We start from the raw sequence: 23,313 nt of genomic DNA on the forward strand, positions 1-23,313 counted from the left end.
TATTTTACTCATTTAACCTGTTTTGTTTGTTTAAAAAAGACTTTAGAGGAACTTTAAAAGAGCACATAAATCACCACAAACCTCAATCACAAAAACACTCCTGGAGCTTCTGATCAATACTCTTCACTTTAAATAAACATTTGAATGCAGGATTTTTACAATATTTGTACTGTGTGGTGTTAATATTTTTATAATATTGTAGCGTCCGCCAGGACGTGTTCAAATAACAGGCAACTGATCGGCACTGTACCGTTTATTTAGCTGAACAGGATGGGTTACTGTTGGCCGTAACCACGCCAAAAAAACAACAACAATAATGTAACTCGAACTCACAGAACTGTAGCTGCTGTCACTCGCGCCTCTCGCTCACTCTCACTCCTCGCGCACGCGCACACACACACTCACATCCCTGCCCCTCCCCTACTCACGCCCTCTTAACATGTGGCTACCAACAAACGCTTAACAGTACAAGAACATTAACAGGGTCGCTACAATATATAATAAAGTAAGACTGTATTTGCCTGCAGCCCCCAAAACATGAAAATAAACCCAAATTAACATAAATATGAACTCAAAGAGTGTTTATGGAGGGATAATTTATGAATTAAAAACACTTTTCAGACTTCTCAGATTTTAACATTTTTATTTTACATCAGTGTCGTGAACAACTAAAATAGGAGCAATTTTCCAAATTCAGTTTATACAATCTCTTTAAAGTCAGCAGCTCTGTTTTCACCTAGAATATATTCTTACTATATTTTTTCATTGTGTAAATTGTATTTATATATTTATATCACCTGTCTTTCAATGTTTATGAATCTCAGAGGGAAGTGTTTGTACTTTTTGACTGTTATGCACCACCTGCATGTGCAAACCTACCTGGCAATAAACCTGTTTCTGATTCAGATTATATAAATATGTTAGTTTCAGTTTGGAGTTAAAGTATAAAGATGGATCATTTTCAGCTGCTACTAAAGACTGATGTGTGAAGACTTTTTTTCAAGCATTTACACACTTGAGTTGCATTTATAACCTCTATTAAATAACCTTTCAGCTCAACATTGGCACCAAATATAATCAGTCAGTAATGCCGTTTAAATAAAGTTTCATTTATTAAATAACATAATGTTTTAAATCATTGTTTGTGATTTATTCTGAAAGTCTGTCGCTTCCTCACATATCATTTTATTTTGGTAAATGGCGGAAGCAGCGGAGTCACGTGTGTTTGCGGAAGCAGCCGGAGATGTGACGGAAGCAGGTAGGCAGCGTTCAGATACATGACGGTTTGAATTCATGATGTTCTTCTACAGCCACGACAGCTGCACACTGCATGTTTATTATGGGATGTCTGAGGGGCAGAGAGCGGCAAACTATCTGTATCAGTTTAATCTGGCCAGTTTCTGATTATTGATTATTGATCATGTATAATCTATGAATCAGGTCAAAGACATTAAGAAGCTGGATAGTTTTGTGCTTTACAGGCCGCCACCTGCCGCTGCATTCTGCCGTCTGATTGGCTGAAGTGTAGGTTATCGATCCCTGCATCCTGCCGTCTGATTGGCTGAAGTGTAGGTTATCGATCCCAGCTGTGGAGGAGACAGGAGAAACATCTGCAGGATCAATGCGAGTTTCTTTCTCCTCACATGAAACCTGTTGATCAAAATCACACAGAAACATTTTCTTTACAGGGAATTCATTTTAAGAATATAATAATTAGTTATTTTCATTCAGATTTAGCTTCAGTTAAACATCAGAACATTTGGACTGGATATTTCACCCCATAAGTTTGCATTTAATATTTGTATTTTTTACATTTGATACTGCAGTTTGTTTAAAGGCAGTAACATTTTCCCAGTTTACTTTCTCTCCTGACAGAATGAACCATTAATAATCAACCAACCAGTAATAAACTGATTGATATGACAGTCTGATAGGTAGAGGATGATGTCATCACAGTATTTTATATTCTCCTCTTGTTATTTTCTCAGCTAGTGGTTCAGTGATTAGAATAAAGCCGACGTTCTCGTTTTGGACGTCGACGTCATGAAGAAACGAGGTCGTTGGTTCTTATTGACGCTCAAGTTTCCAGTAGATCATTCTAGCTTTCTGAAGTACACAGCGCTGCAGGGTGAGGGAGCGTTTTCTGATTATGTTATGTTATGTTATGTTATGTTATGTTATGTTATGTTATGTTATGTTATGTTATGTTGTTATGTTATGTTATGTTATGTTATGTTATGTTGTTATGTTATGTTATGTTATGTTATGTTATGTTATGTTATGTTGTTATGTTATGTTATGTTATGTTATGTTATGTTATGTTGTTATGTTATGTTATGTTATGTTGTTATGTTATGTTATGTTATGTTATGTTATGTTATGTTGTTATGTTATGTTATGTTATGTTATGTTATGTTATGTTATGTTATGTTATGTTATGTTATGTTGAATAATTTCCTTGTTGTCAGATGATCGTGGGTTTTTCATGAAACCAGATTGGTCAGTGTGTTTCTGATTAGATGAAGTAATATTGTTGTGAGAGTTGTGGCAAGATTTTATCATTTTAATTTGCGAAGGATATTGGACGATAGTTGTTACAGATTAAAGGCTCTTAATATTTCTTATGAGGTAATGTAATATGGCAATAATTAAACACTTCCATCATCAAACGATGCTATGATATGTCTGTAAATGCAGAGGTGATAAATCGCCACCAAACACCTGCTGGTGGCGCTACAGGACGAGTCAGCAGGATCCGTCCTCTGAGGATCATGAACGTCTGAAAAGAAGTTCATGATCATCCAGCTGATGGTTATAAAATATTAAATAATATTAAAAATAAATAGATATATATATTAAATATTCTGTTTACTGCTAGTGCCACTAAAAATGTTGTCCAGTCAGCATGAACATCTGGTAAAACACCTGGTTTGGTCACATGATCAATTCTCTTCACATGATGTTGTGACGTCTGAGTTACATTTTTAAAAGATGAGTCGTATGGAAACCTGTTAACCTGCTGATAAACGTCACATCTTCAGATCTTCCGTCTGTTCACCAGGCAGCAATGTGCGACCGGCCGAGGATCCACGTCTTCCTCGGGGCTCCTCCTCCCTCCTCTGACCCAGACGGAGTGTCTGAAGCTGGGCTGGATGGTGAGGAGCGTCCCCCTGCCGGCTGGAGACACCTGGAGCTCACCTGGCGGGACGGACGGCTGCGGCCTGCAGCAGGTGAGGCGTTCGGGGACCCAACAGGAACCGGTGTTTTTAATTTGCTGCCTTTTATGGTGCTATGTGACTTGTTTTTTGCTCTACAAATAAATGTTGCTATTAATTTAAGGAAAGAGACAAAAACATTTTATTCTCATTTTACAGACGAAGCTGGAAATCAAGTGAGGTTGTCAGCGGTGGAGGAAAGAACCGACCGAGAGAACGTAGAAGCTCATCACTCAATGCTGAGGTCACGAAGACAGGATGATCAAACGAACACTGATCTGGATGATGATTGGACCAAAGAGACGTCACGAAGACGAGAAGGACGAGAAGGACGAGCAACATCAGGCGGCACATTTAACTCTGAGAAGGAGAATCAGTGTTCGGCTTCAGTTCATGAGTATCTGGACGGCTGTTTCCCTGCAGCTCAACCAGAACCTGAACCTCCACGTTGCCCTAAACACCAGGATCTGTCCGTCCAGACTCAGTATCTCACCACATGGACTTTGAGTCAGGCGTTAATCCTGAGAGGCAGACAAGATGTCCAATCAGCATCCAGCCCTGAGAAAACCCTGCCCTCTGTCTCCTCCAGCACGCCGGAGCTGTTCAGCCCTGCGACGCCGTCACCTGGAACCCCCACCGAGCTGTCCCGCCAGTCCCGCCCCACCCCGAGGGTAGAGGAAGGGGGTGTCGTCCTGCAGGCTACCTCAGATGGCGTGCTCTGCTCCCAGGAGGCAGAGCGGCACGACTCACCCTCCAAATCACCCGACTTTAAAAAAGCTCGACTCTCTGAATACAGAACTGAAGCCACCACCTGGCCCCGAGGGGCCCCCACGCTTCTGGTCCACTGTGACAAAGTCGGGGCGCGGTACTCGGTCCTGGTGGCGGTGGTCCACCCCTGTCAGCTGAAGGAGGTCAAGGTGAGGTGGAGTTCAGTTCCAGTGTAGAAATCTCAAACTTATTATGATATAACTGTGGATAAATAACAGTTTTCACTTTTGATCATTGGAAAATTTAACAAGACAAAGAGTCTGCAGCTAACGTGCTAACAGCTCTGTGGAGCTCAATACAACGTCAGCAAACCCACAAACTCATGGTGGCGCTAGAGGGAAGTCAGAGGATTAAAGTTATTACAGTTCATCCTAACGGGATCATGAAACTAATTTTATATCCATCCAATAGTTGTTGAGATATTTCAATAAAGAACTAAAAAGTCAACCTGATGGTGGCGCTGGAGGGAAGTCAGATGATTGATCCTCTGAGGAACATGAATGTCTGAACTTTCATGAGAATCCATCTGATTCAACGTCCCAGCAGCCACTTCAATATTTACTTTCCTTCTTCTAGCGTGTAAATACTTTCTGCATCACGTCTGATCTGTCGGATTAAAGGTGAAGTCGGGGCCGTCGGCGGGGACCTTCGTCCCTCTGGCGTCCATCGTGGTGACGGACCAATCAGCTGTTGAGATGAAGGTGGTGCTGTGGCGGCGGGCGGCATTCTGGGCGGTGACCGTCAGTCCTGGAGACGTTCTGCTCATCACAGGTTGGTTCAGAATCAGCTGACCAGTTCAGTTTAATATGATAATATGATTGCTAATGTATACACATATATACGCGCTGTATATATACGGAATATTTGCAACCCACAGATCAGGTTAATGATCCTTAGTGATATATTGTCCGATCCGTGCTGTATGTTTTACTACTGTGTGATTCATGTTCAAAGGTTATTAGCTGCGTACTGTAAAGTAAATATATGATAATAAATGGTATTAAAGTGTTTGTGTTGTGATATCAGAGCTGCAGGTGAGCGAGGACAGGTGGAGAGGAGAGATGCTGCTGCAGTCGACCTTCAGCAGCAAACTGCTGAACCTGGGACAGATCGCCGGCTCCGCCTCCCCGACAGGTAAACCACACCTGACCAATCAGTTGCTCCTCCTCCCGTCCTCTAGTTAATCCCCCCCCCCTCTCTGCAGCTCCTCAGCAGGTGGATACCCGCGCTCTCAGCTGTCTGTGTGGCTTTCTTCGTGAGCGGCGCCCCCTGCTGGTGTCCTTACCCCACCACCCCCCTCAGGAACTGAACCGCCTCCCCTACGCCACCCTGAGGTCACTGCAAGTCAACACGCTGGTTCATGCACTGCTGCGTGTCAAACACACACACACCTGCACAGGTACGGCGGAGCTTCATCAGCTAGTACATCTGTCCAGTTCCCCGTTAAGACTGTTTCTACAAACACACTTAAACTTACACACGTGTTTCCCAAAACGAGTTCTTAACATCGCTGTCTGTGGTGCTGAAATACATCCTACAGTGTAAATGTTGTAAACAACACAAATAAACAAAATGTTTATACTTCAGTTTTCAGTCCTGTGCATTAAGTAGACTCCAGTATTTATTATACTTACACTGCAGTATTTATTATACTTACACTGCAGTATTTATTATACTTACACTGCTGTATTTATTATACTTACACTGCTGTATTTATTATACTTACACTGATGTATTTATTATACTTACACTTCAGTATTTATTATACTTACACTGCTGTATTTATTATACTTACACTGCAGTATTTATTATACTTACACTGCAGTATTTATTATACTTACACTGCTGTATTTATTATACTTACACTGCTGTATTTATTATACTTACACTGATGTATTTATTATACTTACACTTCAGTATTTATTATACTTACACTTCAGTATTTATTATACTTACACTGCTGTATTTATTATACTTACACTGTAGTATTTATTATACTTACACTGCTGTATTTATTATACTTACACTGCTGTATTTATTATACTTACACTGATGTATTTATTATACTTACACTTCAGTATTTATTATACTTACACTGCTGTATTTATTATACTTACACTTCAGTATTTATTATACTTACACTGCTGTATTTATTATACTTACACTGTAGTATTTATTATATTTACACTGCGGTATTTATTATACTTACACTGTAGTATTTATTATACTTACACTGCGGTATTTATTATACTTACACTGCGGTATTTATTATACTTACACTGCTGTATTTATTATACTTACACTGTAGTATTTATTATACTTACACTGCTGTATTTATTATACTTACACTGCGGTATTTATTATACTTACACTGCTGTATTTATTATACTTACACTGCTGTATTTATTATACTTACACTGTAGTATTTATTATACTTACACTGCTGTATTTATTATACTTACACTGCGGTATTTATTATACTTACACTGCTGTATTTATTATACTTACACTGCGGTATTTATTATACTTACACTGCGGTATTTATTATACTTAAACTGCTGTATTTATTATACTTACACTGCGGTATTTATTATACTTACACTGCGGTATTTATTATACTTACACTTCAGTATTTATTATACTTACACTTCAGTATTTATTATACTTACACTGCTGTATTTATTATACTTACACTGCTGTATTTATTATACTTACACTGCAGTATTTATTATACTTATACTGCAGTATTTATTATACTTAGACTGCTGTATTTATTATACTTACACTGCGGTATTTATTATACTTACACTGCGGTATTTATTATACTTACACGGGGGTATTTATTATACTTACACTGCGGTATTTATTATACTTACACTTCAGTATTTATTATACTTACACTTCAGTATTTATTATACTTACACTGCTGTATTTATTATACTTACACTGCTGTATTTATTATACTTACACTGCAGTATTTATTATACTTATACTGCAGTATTTATTATACTTACACTGCAGTATTTATTATACTTAAACTGCTGTATTTATTATACTTACACTTCAGTATTTATTATACTTAAACTGCTGTATTTATTATACTTACACTGCTGTATTTATTATACTTACACTTCAGTATTTATTATACTTACACTGCTGTATTTATTATACTTAAACTGCTGTATTTATTATACTTAAACTGCTGTATTTATTATACTTACACTGTGGTATTTATTATACTTACACTGCTGTATTTATTATACTTACACTGCTGTATTTATTATACTTAAACTGCTGTATTTATTATACTTAAACTGCTGTATTTATTATACTTACACTGCGGTATTTATTATACTTAAACTGCGGTATTTATTATACTTACACTGCTGTATTTATTATACTTACACTGCGGTATTTATTATACTTATACTGCTGTATTTATTATACTTACACTTCAGTATTTATTATACTTACACTGCTGTATTTATTATACTTACACTGCGGTATTTATTATACTTATACTGCTGTATTTATTATACTTACACTGCGGTATTTATTATACTTACACTGCTGTATTTATTATACTTACACTTCAGTATTTATTATACTTAAACTGCTGTATTTATTATACTTACACTTCAGTATTTATTATACTTACACTGTGGTATTTATTATACTTACACTTCAGTATTTATTATACTTAAACTGCTGTATTTATTATACTTACACTTCAGTATTTATTATACTTACACTTCAGTATTTATTATACTTACACTGCTGTATTTATTATACTTAAACTGCTGTATTTATTATACTTACACTGTGGTATTTATTATACTTACACTGCGGTATTTATTATACTTAGTACAGTAAACTTTGGTTTATCTGCTGCAGAAGGAAAACGTTACGCTGAAGATCAGATTAAACCTATTAAGCCCATAAAATGAAGCAGTTAAAAGTTTGATGAATGTGTTCAGTATTTAAATATCAGACCTGCCGTCTGTTAGTGAGACTAACAACATTCTCACCTTAAATAACAAGAGAAGAACCTAAAAAACCACAGAAGAAGTTTGATTTCAGCCAGAAGAGATGAAGATATGATGAAGAAGAGGTAGAGGAGGACTGTGATGACACAAACTGGCAGATTAGCTGTAATTAATGTGTCTGTGTGTGTGTGTGTGCGTGTGCGTGTGCGTGTGTGTGTGTGTCAGAGTGGCGGGGGGAGGCGGAGTCTCGCTGCAGGTCGGCCCTCCAGCTTCAGGCTGTTGTGACTGTGGAGCAGCCGGACGGCCAGCAGGGGGCACTGCTGCTGTGGGGAGCAGCTGTTGACTGGCTGCCTCGCTTTAACAGAGACAGAGGTACACACACACACACACACACACACACACACACACACACACACACACACACACACACACATCTCTGTGTGTCTCAGTCCATTACTGTGACTGCTGTCAGGTGAGGTGCAGGTAAACTGGCAGGTGTGTGCTGGAATAACAGGAAAACCTTTGGTGCTCTCCTCCTTCCTCCCACTACACTCCCAGTTATATAGCACGAGAACCCGCCTTCCCAGTTCAAACTGGCCTATCAGGTCAGAGCAGGTTAACGACAAATAAACATTATTCATAATCATAACAAAGCCTCAACTCATCCTTCAACAAGTTAACATATATACTGTACATTCAAAAATAACAAAATATTTGTACATCATTCAGTATTTATCTTAATTACCTTTCATTTCATCACACATCCACTATCCAATCAAATCTGAGATCCCGCCCACTAGGAATGGGCATCGAGAACCGTTCCAACATTCAGATTCCGAAGGAATCATTAAGCTCGATATATATATATAATATATATATATATAGCCCTTTATTATTGTTAACAAACTCTACATATCTGCCAGGACATCAATACAACAGCCTGCAGACACCTGTAGCAGGTAATAAAACATAAAAGATGTAAGACGGCCTCCTCACAGGACAAACTGCATTTATAGCTGTTGATCCAAGTTTTCTACTTAATTTACACATTTTCTGCTGTATAGAAGTGATTCAGCTTATAGTTTTCTACTTTAGGCTGCAGTAATTTACCTGCATATTCAGGGTTCCCACGCATCCTGGAAAACCTGGAAACAGTTTCCCAGTCATGGAAAACACATGGAAAATGAGAGAAAAAGTAAAATGTCCTGGAAAATTATTTCAACATTCTTCTATTTTCCTTTAGCTGAGAATGAATCTATTTATCTATCAGAGCTCCCTGTACAGATGACATCAGCCCCTTTTACACAGAGATCCAACAGTGTTGCTGTACAGACGACCACTCATTATGCATAACGCCACCCCCGTGTGTGATTTTAGATAGCACGCCTGCAATCAGAGGCATGATGTTTAGCACAACAACAACAACAACAGCGTTGGATTCTAGTGAGTGTATTCCCGCCATGCCGGCTGTCCTTATTACACAGATGTTGATCCGGCAGTGTGTCTCCCTCCCCTGCTGGCTTAACGGCTGAACAACAATGCCCCCCCACTCCGTGGTCAAACCTTTGATACAGAACATTGAGGTGGAATAACGGCGCAACATTCCTGCCTTGAACAGGCTGTGTAAAAGGGCGAAATTATGTTCAGGATCATATTAGTATTCTAATGGTAGCTAATGGAGGAGAGTATTTTGAATAGACTGCTCGGTTGAATAATGTTTAAGTGGTTAACATGCAGTTGTCGTGCTTGCTAGCTTGTTTTGCCTACAAAGGTTTGTGATTCAACTCTGGCTAATGGTTTAACAATGGTTTCAAATGTGTGGTGGGCATTGTTGAGAGTGTTGGATAATTATATCTTGTTTTTACACACACAATAAAGACAAAAAGAAAACTGATATATACATTAGTTCATTCATTAACAATAGAGTAATCCTGACTGGGAGACGCTGGTTGTTTAACAGTGAAGACAACAACTCCCATGATCCCTTGCTACTTCACACCGTCATCACACTCCATCTTTTGTTATTGTTTTGATTGAGACCCCTAGCGGCTGAAATTACATATTGTGCGTTTAATACAATCCCGATGCGTTCATGTGTGCATGTAGCAGTTCCTGCTTTCCATACATGGAGATCAAATTAAGTATCTTCGGGGTCAGTACACTGTCCAACTCAGTTTGTCTGAAGCTTCATATCAGCTTCACTTACAGTGTCGTCTCGTTCAGAGAAAATATCTTCAGAGTCAGTGTGATGAGAAGGAACTGTAACTGTCTGTGTTAAGACAGACAAGAGTAAACCCTAACCCGTTTAAATAAACAACATGATGACTAAACTTTGTGACGTCATTGTCTCCGTCAGAGGCTGTCTGGGACCTCCGTTTCCTCCTGGTGAGGGAGGGTTTGACCTCTGACCTACCAGAGCTGCACTCCACCCCCTGGAGCACCGTCCGGCCTCTGGACGCCGCAGACCGCCGGGCGCAGGACTTCCTGCTGCCGCCACTCGTCCGGACCAGAAACTGCAGCAGTCTGGAGCTGGACCTCGACACACTGCTGTCCCAGAAATACAGCGGTGAGGCAGAGACTCTTATGGTACATTACACTGTTAAAGTATATTAAAGTACAGTGGAGTACAGTAAAGTATATTACAGCTGTGTACATGTGATAAAAACTTTGATCAGCTGACCTGCTCTCTCCGTCCCAGGTGAGGTGGAGCTCAGAGTCCAGGTCATCGCCTTCCAGTTCCAGGACTCCCAGCCTTCCCAGAATGCACCACAGCAGGTCCTGGACAACTGCACGCCTCTGGCTGGTATCGTAGTGGCGCTAAGTGGTGACATCACGTACACCGGGTGCGGCCACTGCTCTGCTGAGCTTGATACCGACGCCAATGGCATCTACGGTCCCTGTTACCCGTGTCTGCCTCACACCGCCGTACGCCGCTACTACAGGTGCTGTGACATCATCGTTATGATCAATCCCATCTATCCAATCATGTGGCTGGATCTTTGCTAGTGGGCGGGGCTACACTTTGGCTTACGATTAATTTAAAGAGTTTGAACAGATGGATTAACCCTAAAAATACGTATGTGTGTGTGTGTGTGTTTCAGGCCAGGTGTGCTGACAGTGAGTGGGCGGGGCAGCAGTCAGGTGTGTGTTCAGGTTCCTCCTGTTCCACTGCAGAACATCCTCAATGCTCCACCCGATAAACTCCACCGGAGCTCAGGTGAGACACTGAAGCTGATAAATAACATCACACAAAGCAGAACATGTAATCAATAATTAGTAAACAATGACCCACAGAGCAAAACATACATTATTACAATTATCAAACTACATCATTAAACTACATTATTACAGTTATTAAACTACATCATTAAACTACATTATTACAGTTATCAAACTACATCATTAAACTACATTATTACAGTTATTAAACTACATCATTAACTACATTATTACAGTTATTAAACTACATTATTACAGTTATCAAACTACATCATTAAACTACATTATTACAATTATTAAACTACATCATTAAACTACATTATTACAGTTATTAAACTACATCATTAAACTACATTATTACAGTTATTAAACTACATTATTACAGTTATCAAACTACATCATTAAACTACATTATTACAGTTATCAAACTACATCATTAAACTACATTATTACAGTTATCAAACTACATCATTAAACTACATCATTAAACTACATTATTACAGTTATCAAACTACATTATTAGTTATCAAACTACATCATTAAACTACATAATTAAACTACATTATTACAGTTATCAAACTACATCATTAAACTACATTATTACAGTTATCAAACTACATTATTACAATTATCAAACTACATCATTAAACTACATTATTACAGTTATCAAACTACATCATTAAACTACATTATTACAGTTATCAAACTACATCATTAAACTACATCATTAAACTACATTATTACAGTTATCAAACTACATCATTAAACTACATCATTAAACTACATTATTACAGTTATCAAACTACATCATTAAACTACATCATTAAACTACATTATTACAGTTATCAAACTACATCATTAAACTACATTATTACAGTTATTAAACTACATCATTAAACTACATTATTACAGTTATCAAACTACATCATTAAACTACATTATTACAGTTATCAAACTACATCATTAAACTACATTATTACAGTTATTAAACTACATTATTACAGTTATCAAACTACATCATTAAACTACATTATTACAGTTATCAAACTACATCATTAAACTACATTATTACAGTTATCAAACTACATCATTAAACTACATCATTAAACTACATTATTACAGTTATCAAACTACATTATTAGTTATCAAACTACATCATTAAACTACATAATTAAACTACATTATTACAGTTATCAAACTACATCATTAAACTACATTATTAGTTATCAAACTACATTATTACAGTTATCAAACTACATCATTAAACTACATTATTACAGTTATCAAACTACATCATTAAACTACATTATTACAGTTATCAAACTACATTATTAAACTACATTATTAAACTACATTATTACAGTTATCAAACTACATCATTAAACTACATTATTACAGTTATTAAACTACATCATTAAACTACATTATTACAGTTATTAAACTACATCATTACAGTTATCAAACTACATCATTAAACTACATTATTACAGTTATCAAACTACATCATTAAACTACATTATTACAGTTATCAAACTACATCATTAAACTACATCATTAAACTACATTATTACACTACATTATTACAGTTATCAAACTACATCATTAAACTACATCATTAAACTACATTATTACAGTTATTAAACTACATCATTACAGTTATCAAACTACATCATTAAACTACATTATTACAGTTATTAAACTACATCATTAAACTACATTATTACAGTTATTAAACTACATCATTACAGTTATCAAACTACATCATTAAACTACATTATTACAGTTATCAAACTACATCATTAAACTACATCATTAAACTACATTATTACAGTTATCAAACTACATCATTAAACTACATCATTAAACTACATTATTACAGTTATCAAACTACATCATTAAACTACATCATTAAACTACATCATTAAACTACATTATTACACTACATTATTACAGTTATCAAACTACATCATTAAACTACATCATTAAACTACATTATTACAGTTATTAAACTACATCATTACAGTTATCAAACTACATTATTACACTACATTATTACAGTTATCAAACTACATCATTAAACTACATTATTACAGTTATCAAACTACATCATTAAACTACATCATTAAACTACATTATTAAACTACATTATTACAGTTATCAAACTACATTATTAGTTATCAAACTACATCATTAAACTACATTATTAAACTACATTATTACAGTTATCAAACTACATCATTAAACTACATTATTACAGTTATCAAACTACATTATTAAACTACATTATTACAGTTATCAAACTACATTATTAAACTACATTATTACAGTTATCAAACTACATCATTAAACTACATTATTACAGTTATCAAACTACATTATTAGTTATCAAACTACATCATTAAACTACATTATTAAACTACATTATTACAGTTATCAAACTACATCATTAAACTACATTATTAGTTATTAAACTACATTATTACAGTTATCAAACTACATTATTAAACTACATTATTACAGTTATCAAACTACGTCATTAAACTACATTATTACAGTTATCAAACTACATTATTAAACTACATTATTACAGTTATCAAACTACATCATTAAACTACATTATTACAGTTATCAAACTACATTACTAAACTACATTATTACAGTTATCAAACTACATCATTAAACTACATTATTACAGTTATCAAACTACATTATTAAACTACATTATTACAGTTATCAAACTACATCATTAAACTACATTATTACAGTTATCAAACTACATCATTAAACTACATTATTACAGTTATCAAACTACATCATTAAACTACATTATTACAGTTATCAAACTACATTATTAGTTATCAAACTACATCATTAAACTACATTATTAAACTACATTATTACAGTTATCAAACTACATCATTAAACTACATTATTAAACTACATTATTAGTTATCAAACTACATCATTAAACTACATTATTAGTTATCAAACTACATCATTAAACTACATTATTAAACTACATTATTACAGTTATCAAACTACATCATTAAACTACATCATTAAACTACATTATTACAGTTATCAAACTACATTATTAGTTATCAAACTACATCATTAAACTACATAATTAAACTACATTATTACAGTTATCAAACTACATCATTAAACTACATTATTACAGTTATCAAACTACATTATTACAGTTATCAAACTACATCATTAAACTACATTATTACAGTTATCAAACTACATCATTAAACTACATTATTACAGTTATCAAACTACATTATTAAACTACATTATTAAACTACATTATTACAGTTATCAAACTACATCATTAAACTACATTATTACAGTTATTAAACTACATCATTAAACTACATTATTACAGTTATTAAACTACATCATTACAGTTATCAAACTACATCATTAAACTACATTATTACAGTTATCAAACTACATCATTAAACTACATTATTACAGTTATCAAACTACATCATTAAACTACATCATTAAACTACATTATTACACTACATTATTACAGTTATCAAACTACATCATTAAACTACATCATTAAACTACATTATTACAGTTATTAAACTACATCATTACAGTTATCAAACTACATCATTAAACTACATCATTACAGTTATCAAACTACATCATTAAACTACATTATTACAGTTATTAAACTACATCATTACAGTTATCAAACTACATCATTAAACTACATTATTACAGTTATCAAACTACATCATTAAACTACATCATTAAACTACATTATTACAGTTATCAAACTACATCATTAAACTACATCATTAAACTACATTATTACAGTTATCAAACTACATCATTAAACTACATCATTAAACTACATCATTAAACTACATTATTACACTACATTATTACAGTTATCAAACTACATCATTAAACTACATCATTAAACTACATTATTACAGTTATTAAACTACATCATTACAGTTATCAAACTACATTATTAAACTACATTATTACAGTTATCAAACTACATCATTAAACTACATTATTACAGTTATCAAACTACATCATTAAACTACATTATTACAGTTATCAAACTACATTATTAAACTACATTATTACAGTTATCAAACTACATCATTAAACTACATTATTACAGTTATTTAACTACATTATTAGTTATTAAACTACATTATTACAGTTATCAAACTACATCATTAAACTACATTATTACAGTTATCAAACTACATCATTAAACTACATTATTACAGTTATCAAACTACATTATTACAGTTATCAAACTACATCATTAAACTACATTATTACAGTTATCAAACTACATTATTAAACTACATTATTACAGTTATCAAACTACATCATTAAACTACATTATTACAGTTATCAAACTACATTATTAGTTATCAAACTACATCATTAAACTACATTATTAAACTACATTATTAGTTATCAAACTACATTATTAGTTATCAAACTACATCATTAAACTACATTATTAAACTACATTATTACAGTTATCAAACTACATTATTAAACTACATTATTACAGTTATCAAACTACATCATTAAACTACATTATTACAGTTATCAAACTACATCATTAAACTACATTATTACAGTTATCAAACTACATCATTAAACTACATTTTTACAGTTATCAAACTGCATCATTAAACTACATTATTACACTACATTATTACAGTTATCAAACTACATCATTAAACTACATCATTAAACTACATTATTACAGTTATTAAACTACATCATTACAGTTATCAAACTACATCATTAAACTACATTATTACAGTTATTAAACTACATCATTAAACTACATTATTACAGTTATTAAACTACATCATTACAGTTATCAAACTACATCATTAAACTACATTATTACAGTTATCAAACTACATCATTAAACTACATCATTAAACTACATTATTACAGTTATCAAACTACATCATTAAACTACATCATTAAACTACATTATTACAGTTATCAAACTACATCATTAAACTACATCATTAAACTACATCATTAAACTACATTATTACACTACATTATTACAGTTATCAAACTACATCATTAAACTACATCATTAAACTACATTATTACAGTTATTAAACTACATCATTACAGTTATCAAACTACATTATTAAACTACATTATTACAGTTATCAAACTACATCATTAAACTACATTATTACAGTTATCAAACTACATCATTAAACTACATTATTACAGTTATCAAACTACATTATTAAACTACATTATTACAGTTATCAAACTACATCATTAAACTACATTATTACAGTTATTTAACTACATTATTAGTTATTAAACTACATTATTACAGTTATCAAACTACATCATTAAACTACATTATTACAGTTATCAAACTACATCATTAAACTACATTATTACAGTTATCAAACTACATTATTACAGTTATCAAACTACATCATTAAACTACATTATTACAGTTATCAAACTACATTATTAAACTACATTATTACAGTTATCAAACTACATCATTAAACTACATTATTACAGTTATCAAACTACATCATTAAACTACATTATTACAGTTATCAAACTACATTATTAAACTACATTATTACAGTTATCAAACTACATCATTAAACTACATTATTACAGTTATCAAACTACATTATTACAGTTATCAAACTACATCATTAAACTACATTATTACAGTTATCAAACTACATTATTAAACTACATTATTACAGTTATCAAACTACATCATTAAACTACATTATTACAGTTATCAAACTACATCATTAAACTACATTATTACAGTTATCAAACTACATTATTAAACTACATTATTACAGTTATCAAACTACATCATTAAACTACATTATTACAGTTATCAAACTACATTATTACAGTTATCAAACTACATCATTAAACTACATTATTACAGTTATCAAACTACATCATTAAACTACATTATTACAGTTATCAAACTACATTATTAGTTATCAAACTACATCATTAAACTACATTATTAAACTACATTATTAGTTATCAAACTACATTATTAGTTATCAAACTACATCATTAAACTACATTATTAAACTACATTATTACAGTTATCAAACTACATTATTAAACTACATTATTACAGTTATCAAACTACATCATTAAACTACATTATTACAGTTATCAAACTACATCATTAAACTACATTATTACAGTTATCAAACTACATCATTAAACTACATTTTTACAGTTATCAAACTGCATCATTAAACTACATTATTACAGTTATCAAACTACATTATTAAACTACATTATTACAGTTATCAAACTACATTATTACAGTTATCAAACTACATTATTAAACTACATTATTACAGTTATCAAACTACATCATTAAACTACATTTTTACAGTTATCAAACTACATTATTACAGTTATCAAACTACATTATTAAACTACATTATTACAGTTATCAAACTACATCATTAAACTACATTATTACAGTTATCAAACTACATTATTAAACTACATTATTACAGTTATCAAACTACATCATTAAACTACTTTTTTACAGTTATCAAACTACATTATTACAGTTATCAAATTACATTATTAAACTACATTATTACAGTTATCAAACTACATTATTAAACTACATTATTACAGTTATCAAACTACATCATTAAACTACATTTTTACAGTTATCAAACTACATTATTACAGTTATCAAACTACATTATTAAACTACATTATTACAGTTATCAAACTACATTATTAAACTACATTATTACAGTTATCAAACTACATCATTAAACTACATTTTTACAGTTATCAAACTACATTATTACAGTTATCAAACTACATTATTAAACTACATTATTACAGTTATCAAACTACATCATTAAACTACATTTTTACAGTTATCAAACTACATTATTACAGTTATCAAACTACATTATTAAACTACATTATTACAGTTATCAAACTACATTATTAAACTACATTATTACAGTTATCAAACTACATTATTACAGTTATCAAACTACATTATTAAACTACATTATTACAGTTGTCAAACTACATCATTAAACTACATTTTTACAGTTATCAAACTGCATCATTAAACTACATTATTACAGTTATCAAACTACATTATTAAACTACATTATTACAGTTATCAAACTACATCATTAAACTACATTATTACAGTTATCAAACTACATTATTAAACTACATTATTACAGTTATCAAACTACATCATTAAACTACATTATTAAACTACATTATTAGTTATCAAACTACATCATTAAACTACATTATTAAACTACATTATTACAGTTATCAAACTACATTATTAGTTATCAAACTACATCATTAAACTACATTATTAAACTACATTATTACAGTTATCAAACTACATTATTAGTTATCAAACTACATCATTAAACTACATTACTAAACTACATTATTACAGTTATCAAACTACATTATTAGTTATCAAACTACATTGTTAAACTACATTATTACAGTTATCAAACTACATCATTGAACTACATTATTACAGTTATCAAACTACATTATTAGTTATCAAACTACATCATTAAACTACATTATTAAACTACATTATTACAGTTATCAAACTACATCATTAAACTACATTATTACAGTTATCAAACTACATCATTAAACTACATTATTACAGTTATCAAACTACATTATTAAACTACATTATTACAGTTATCAAACTACATTATTACAGTTATCAAACTACATTATTAAACTACATTATTACAGTTATCAAACTACATCATTAAACTACATTATTAAACTACATTATTACAGTTATCAAACTACATCATTAAACTACATTATTAAACTACATTATTAGTTATCAAACTACATCATTAAACTACATTAATAAACTACATTATTACAGTTATCAAACTACATTATTAGTTATCAAACTACATCATTAAACTACATTATTAAACTACATTATTACAGTTATCAAACTACATTATTAGTTATCAAACTACATCATTAAACTACATTATTACAGTTATCAAACTACATCATTAAACTACATTATTACAGTTATCAAACTACATTATTAAACTACATTATTACAGTTATCAAACTACATTATTACAGTTATCAAACTACATTATTAAACTATATTATTACAGTTATCAAACTACATTATTAAACTACATTATTACAGTTATCAAACTACATCATTAAACTACATTATTACAGTTATCAAAGTACATTATTAAACTACATTATTACAGTTATCAAACTACATCATTAAACTACATTATTACAGTTATCAAACTACATTATTAGTTATTAAACTACATTATTACAGTTATCAAACTGCATTATTAAACTACGTTATTAAACTACATTATTAAACTACATTATTACAGTTATCAAACTACATCATTAAACTACATTATTACAGTTATCAAACTACATTATTAGTTATTAAACTACATTATTACAGTTATCAAACTACATTATTAAACTACATTATTACAGTTATCAAACTGCATTATTAAACTACATTATTACAGTTATTAAACTACATCATTAAACTACATTATTACAGTTATCAAACTACATTATTAAACTACATTATTACAGTTATCAAACTACATCATTAAACTACATTATTACAGTTATCAAACTACATTATTAGTTATTAAACTACATTATTACAGTTATCAAACTACATTATTAAACTACATTATTACAGTTATCAAACTACATCATTAAACTACATTATTACAGTTATCAAACTACATTATTAGTTATCAAACTACATTATTACAGTTATCAAACTACATTATTAGTTATTAAACTACATTATTACAGTTATCAAACTACATTATTAAACTACATTATTACAGTTATCAAACTACATTATTAGTTATCAAACTACATTATTACAGTTATCAAACTACATTATTAGTTATTAAACTACATTATTACAGTTATCAAACTACATTATTAGTTATTAAACTACATTATTACAGTTATCAAACTACATTATTAAACTACATTATTACAGTTATCAAACTACATCATTAAACTACATTATTACAGTTATCAAACTACATTATTAAACTACATTATTACAGTTATCAAACTACATCATTAAACTACATTATTACAGTTATTTAACTACATTATTAGTTATTAAACTACATTATTACAGTTATGAAACTACATTATTAGTTATTAAACTACATTATTACAGTCATCAAACTGCATTATTAAACTACATTATTATAGTTATCAAACTACATTATTAAACTACATTATTACAGTTATCAAACTACATCATTAAACTACATTATTACAGTTATCAAACTACATTATTAGTTATTAAACTACATTATTACAGTTATCAAACTACATTATTAGTTATCAAACTACATTATTACAGTTATCAAACTACATTATTAAACTACATTATTACAGTTATCAAACTACATCATTAAACTACATTATTACAGTTATCAAACTACATTATTAGTTATCAAACTAGATTTTTGGTTATTAAACTACATTATTACAGTTATCAAACTACATCATTAAACTACATTATTACAGTTATCAAACTACATTATTAGTTATCAAACTACATTATTAGTTATTAAACTAGAAACTAAAAGTAGTTAAACTAGAAGTAAACTAGAGGTAGTATTAGTAGTAGAAGAAGTAGAAGTAGCAGCAGTAGTAGTAGTAGCAGTAGAAGTAGCAGTAGAAGTAGTAGTAGTAGTAGTAGTGGTACTAGTACTAGTGGTACTAGTAGTAGTGGTACTAGTACTAGTAGTATTAATACTTGTCTCTCTCAGCTCCGGGCTCGCAGGTGAAGCTCATCCAGGTGGCAGCAGAGAGGATCCAGACCCTCCTCTGCCTCCCGAGAAAAACCTTCATCATCACGGTGCGGAGCCACTTCCTGTGCGATGAGAACAGCGTCCCTGTCACTCAGGACTTCACGCTGCTGGACCTTCAGTTCCCCCCCGACACACTGTAGACCACTAACATCCAGACCCTGCTGGTCTTGACAGGATCCAGATCAGACCACTAACATTCAGACCCTACTGGTCCTGACAGGATCCAGATCAGACCACTAACATCCAGACCCTACTGGTCCTGACAGGATCCGGATCAGACCACTAACATCCAGACCCCGCTGGTCCCGACAGGATCCAGATCAGACCCAGTCCAGAGGGTTGTTATAAAGCCTGATTCAGCTCTGATTGTGTGTTGTTTTGGATCGTAAAGGTGATATTTGTAGATGAATTTGTTGCTCTCAGGATATTTACAGTCGATTTATTAAAGATTATTGTGTATCTACAGATTCGATGATGTGATGTTATAACATAAAATACCATGTTCTTTCTTTTATACTGTAAATAAATAAATAAATAAATAAATAAGCACTGACTGCTACTGATTGGCTACCAGGTACGTCAGAATATTATAAAAAAAAGAAGATGATTATCTGCAAACAAAATACATAGCTTCAAGAAACAGTTTAAAGTTTTACGTTTCTGTTTAGATTAAAGAAAAATGTTACAACATGTTTGTCACTGAAGTTGAAAAGGTGTTGTTGGGTGTATTTTTTTAAACTTTGTACAGAGCCAGGCTAGCTGTTTACCCCAGCTTTCAGTCTTTATGCTAAGCTAAGCTAACCATGTTCTGAGGTCGATATCAACCTGAACATGAGTAAATATTTCACAAAATCTTTAGCTTTTCACAATCAAATGTAATTTATTTCAACACTCAGGCACAACAACAGCAATAATAATAATAATAATAATAATAACAACAACAATGATAACAATATTATTTTTGTTATATAATAAGTGTGTTAACCCTGAAAAAGCGAGCACAGCAGGGAGCACGATGTAACATACAGAGTGAATGGATCTGCTACGCTAAGCTAACAGACCGATGCAATCAGTGTGTAACAATAATAATAATAATAATAATAATAATAATAATATGCTAAATATTTTAATTCTAGTCAATCAAGACGTCAGGATTTGTTGCAAAAGGCTGAATATATTCAGGCAGGCACCCAGTAGATGGCAGTATTTGAATGTTTGTAATGCTGGAGCCAATTACATGAATTTCTGTTTTGGTTGAGTTCAACTAAGGAAAATTCTTTGACATCCAGTTTCTCACATATACTCAGCATGCCGAGGTCAGTGGGCTTAACGAGGACATATAGCTCTGTGTCATCAGCATAACAGTGAAAAGAAACACCATGTATACCAATAATATGATCCAATGGGAGCATATGGAAAGAGAATAAAAATAATAATAATAATAAAAAAACGCTCCCAAAACTGATCCTTGAGGTACCCCATACTTGACATAACTACAGTTTCCCTTTCCATCTGAATGCATCCTGTCACTTTGTGAAGGAGGCATATTAAAACAATAACCTTGAAGATCTTGTTTGTTCTTTTTGGTGGCACCATGTGGCGATAAACATTAATTGCAGGTGTGTTGTTCTTTTGTGCAGATAACATTAATAAATTACTTTTACTGGCGAAGCTTTTATTACACTTACAGTAACGTAACAAGTGTAATTGTCATCAACTCGAGTACTTCAATTGGTTCACTGTCTCTCCTCTGCTCCGCTGTGTGCAGCGCGCACGCACACACACATGTGTGCGTGCGCGCGAGGAGTCCTCGCTGCACACAGCGCAGCACAGGAGAGACACTTACTGTACCTGCAATAAAAGCTTCACCAGTAAAAAGTCAGTAAGCTTTTAAAATAGAAACCGTTTCACACACAAGTGAATGAAGAGTGAGTCTGTTGCATCAGCTCCGCTGATCTGAATGCATGGCGGGAAAGCCGCCATTGACACCCGGTTCATAATAATCACAATACTGCAAATGCAAGGGCTTTCATCAGCAGGCTGTAGGCACAGACGAGGTTACAGACAAGTCACAAAGGAGGACCAGAGGTGAGGCTGATGATGGCTGGTTGTCTTACTTCCCTTTTGATGTTCCTTCAGCCACATCGAACAGATCGTCCAGCAGATCTGAGACAGAAGAAAAGAGACAAATTACTGCAG

At 32.3% G+C, this 23,313-nt stretch overlaps 1 protein-coding gene across 7 annotated transcripts; it reads left to right on the forward strand.

Moving 5' to 3' along the window:
- The first annotated feature begins 1,170 nt into the window (after nucleotides 1-1,170).
- shld2 (shieldin complex subunit 2) lies at nucleotides 1,171-21,660 on the forward strand. Of its 7 annotated transcripts, none has more exons than XM_042433458.1 (11): nucleotides 1,171-1,258; nucleotides 3,042-3,230; nucleotides 3,375-4,132; nucleotides 4,604-4,754; nucleotides 5,010-5,117; nucleotides 5,188-5,382; nucleotides 8,195-8,341; nucleotides 10,326-10,535; nucleotides 10,668-10,911; nucleotides 11,071-11,186; nucleotides 21,073-21,660. In XM_042433458.1, exons 1-11 carry the CDS (start codon nucleotides 1,198-1,200, stop codon nucleotides 21,252-21,254), a joined length of 2,361 nt encoding a protein of 786 aa, XP_042289392.1. In that variant the 5' UTR covers nucleotides 1,171-1,197; the 3' UTR covers nucleotides 21,255-21,660. The 7 variants fall into 7 exon arrangements, with proteins under 7 accessions (XP_042289392.1, XP_042289394.1, XP_042289391.1 ...); XM_042433460.1 differs by having other exon boundaries at nucleotides 1,197-1,258; nucleotides 3,062-3,230; XM_042433457.1 differs by lacking the exon at nucleotides 1,171-1,258 and adding an exon at nucleotides 1,268-2,128.
- The last annotated feature ends 1,653 nt before the right edge of the window (nucleotides 21,661-23,313 follow it).

Source organism: Thunnus maccoyii, chromosome 14, assembly GCF_910596095.1.
Source record: "Thunnus maccoyii chromosome 14, fThuMac1.1, whole genome shotgun sequence".
Lineage (NCBI taxonomy): Eukaryota > Metazoa > Chordata > Actinopteri > Scombriformes > Scombridae > Thunnus > Thunnus maccoyii.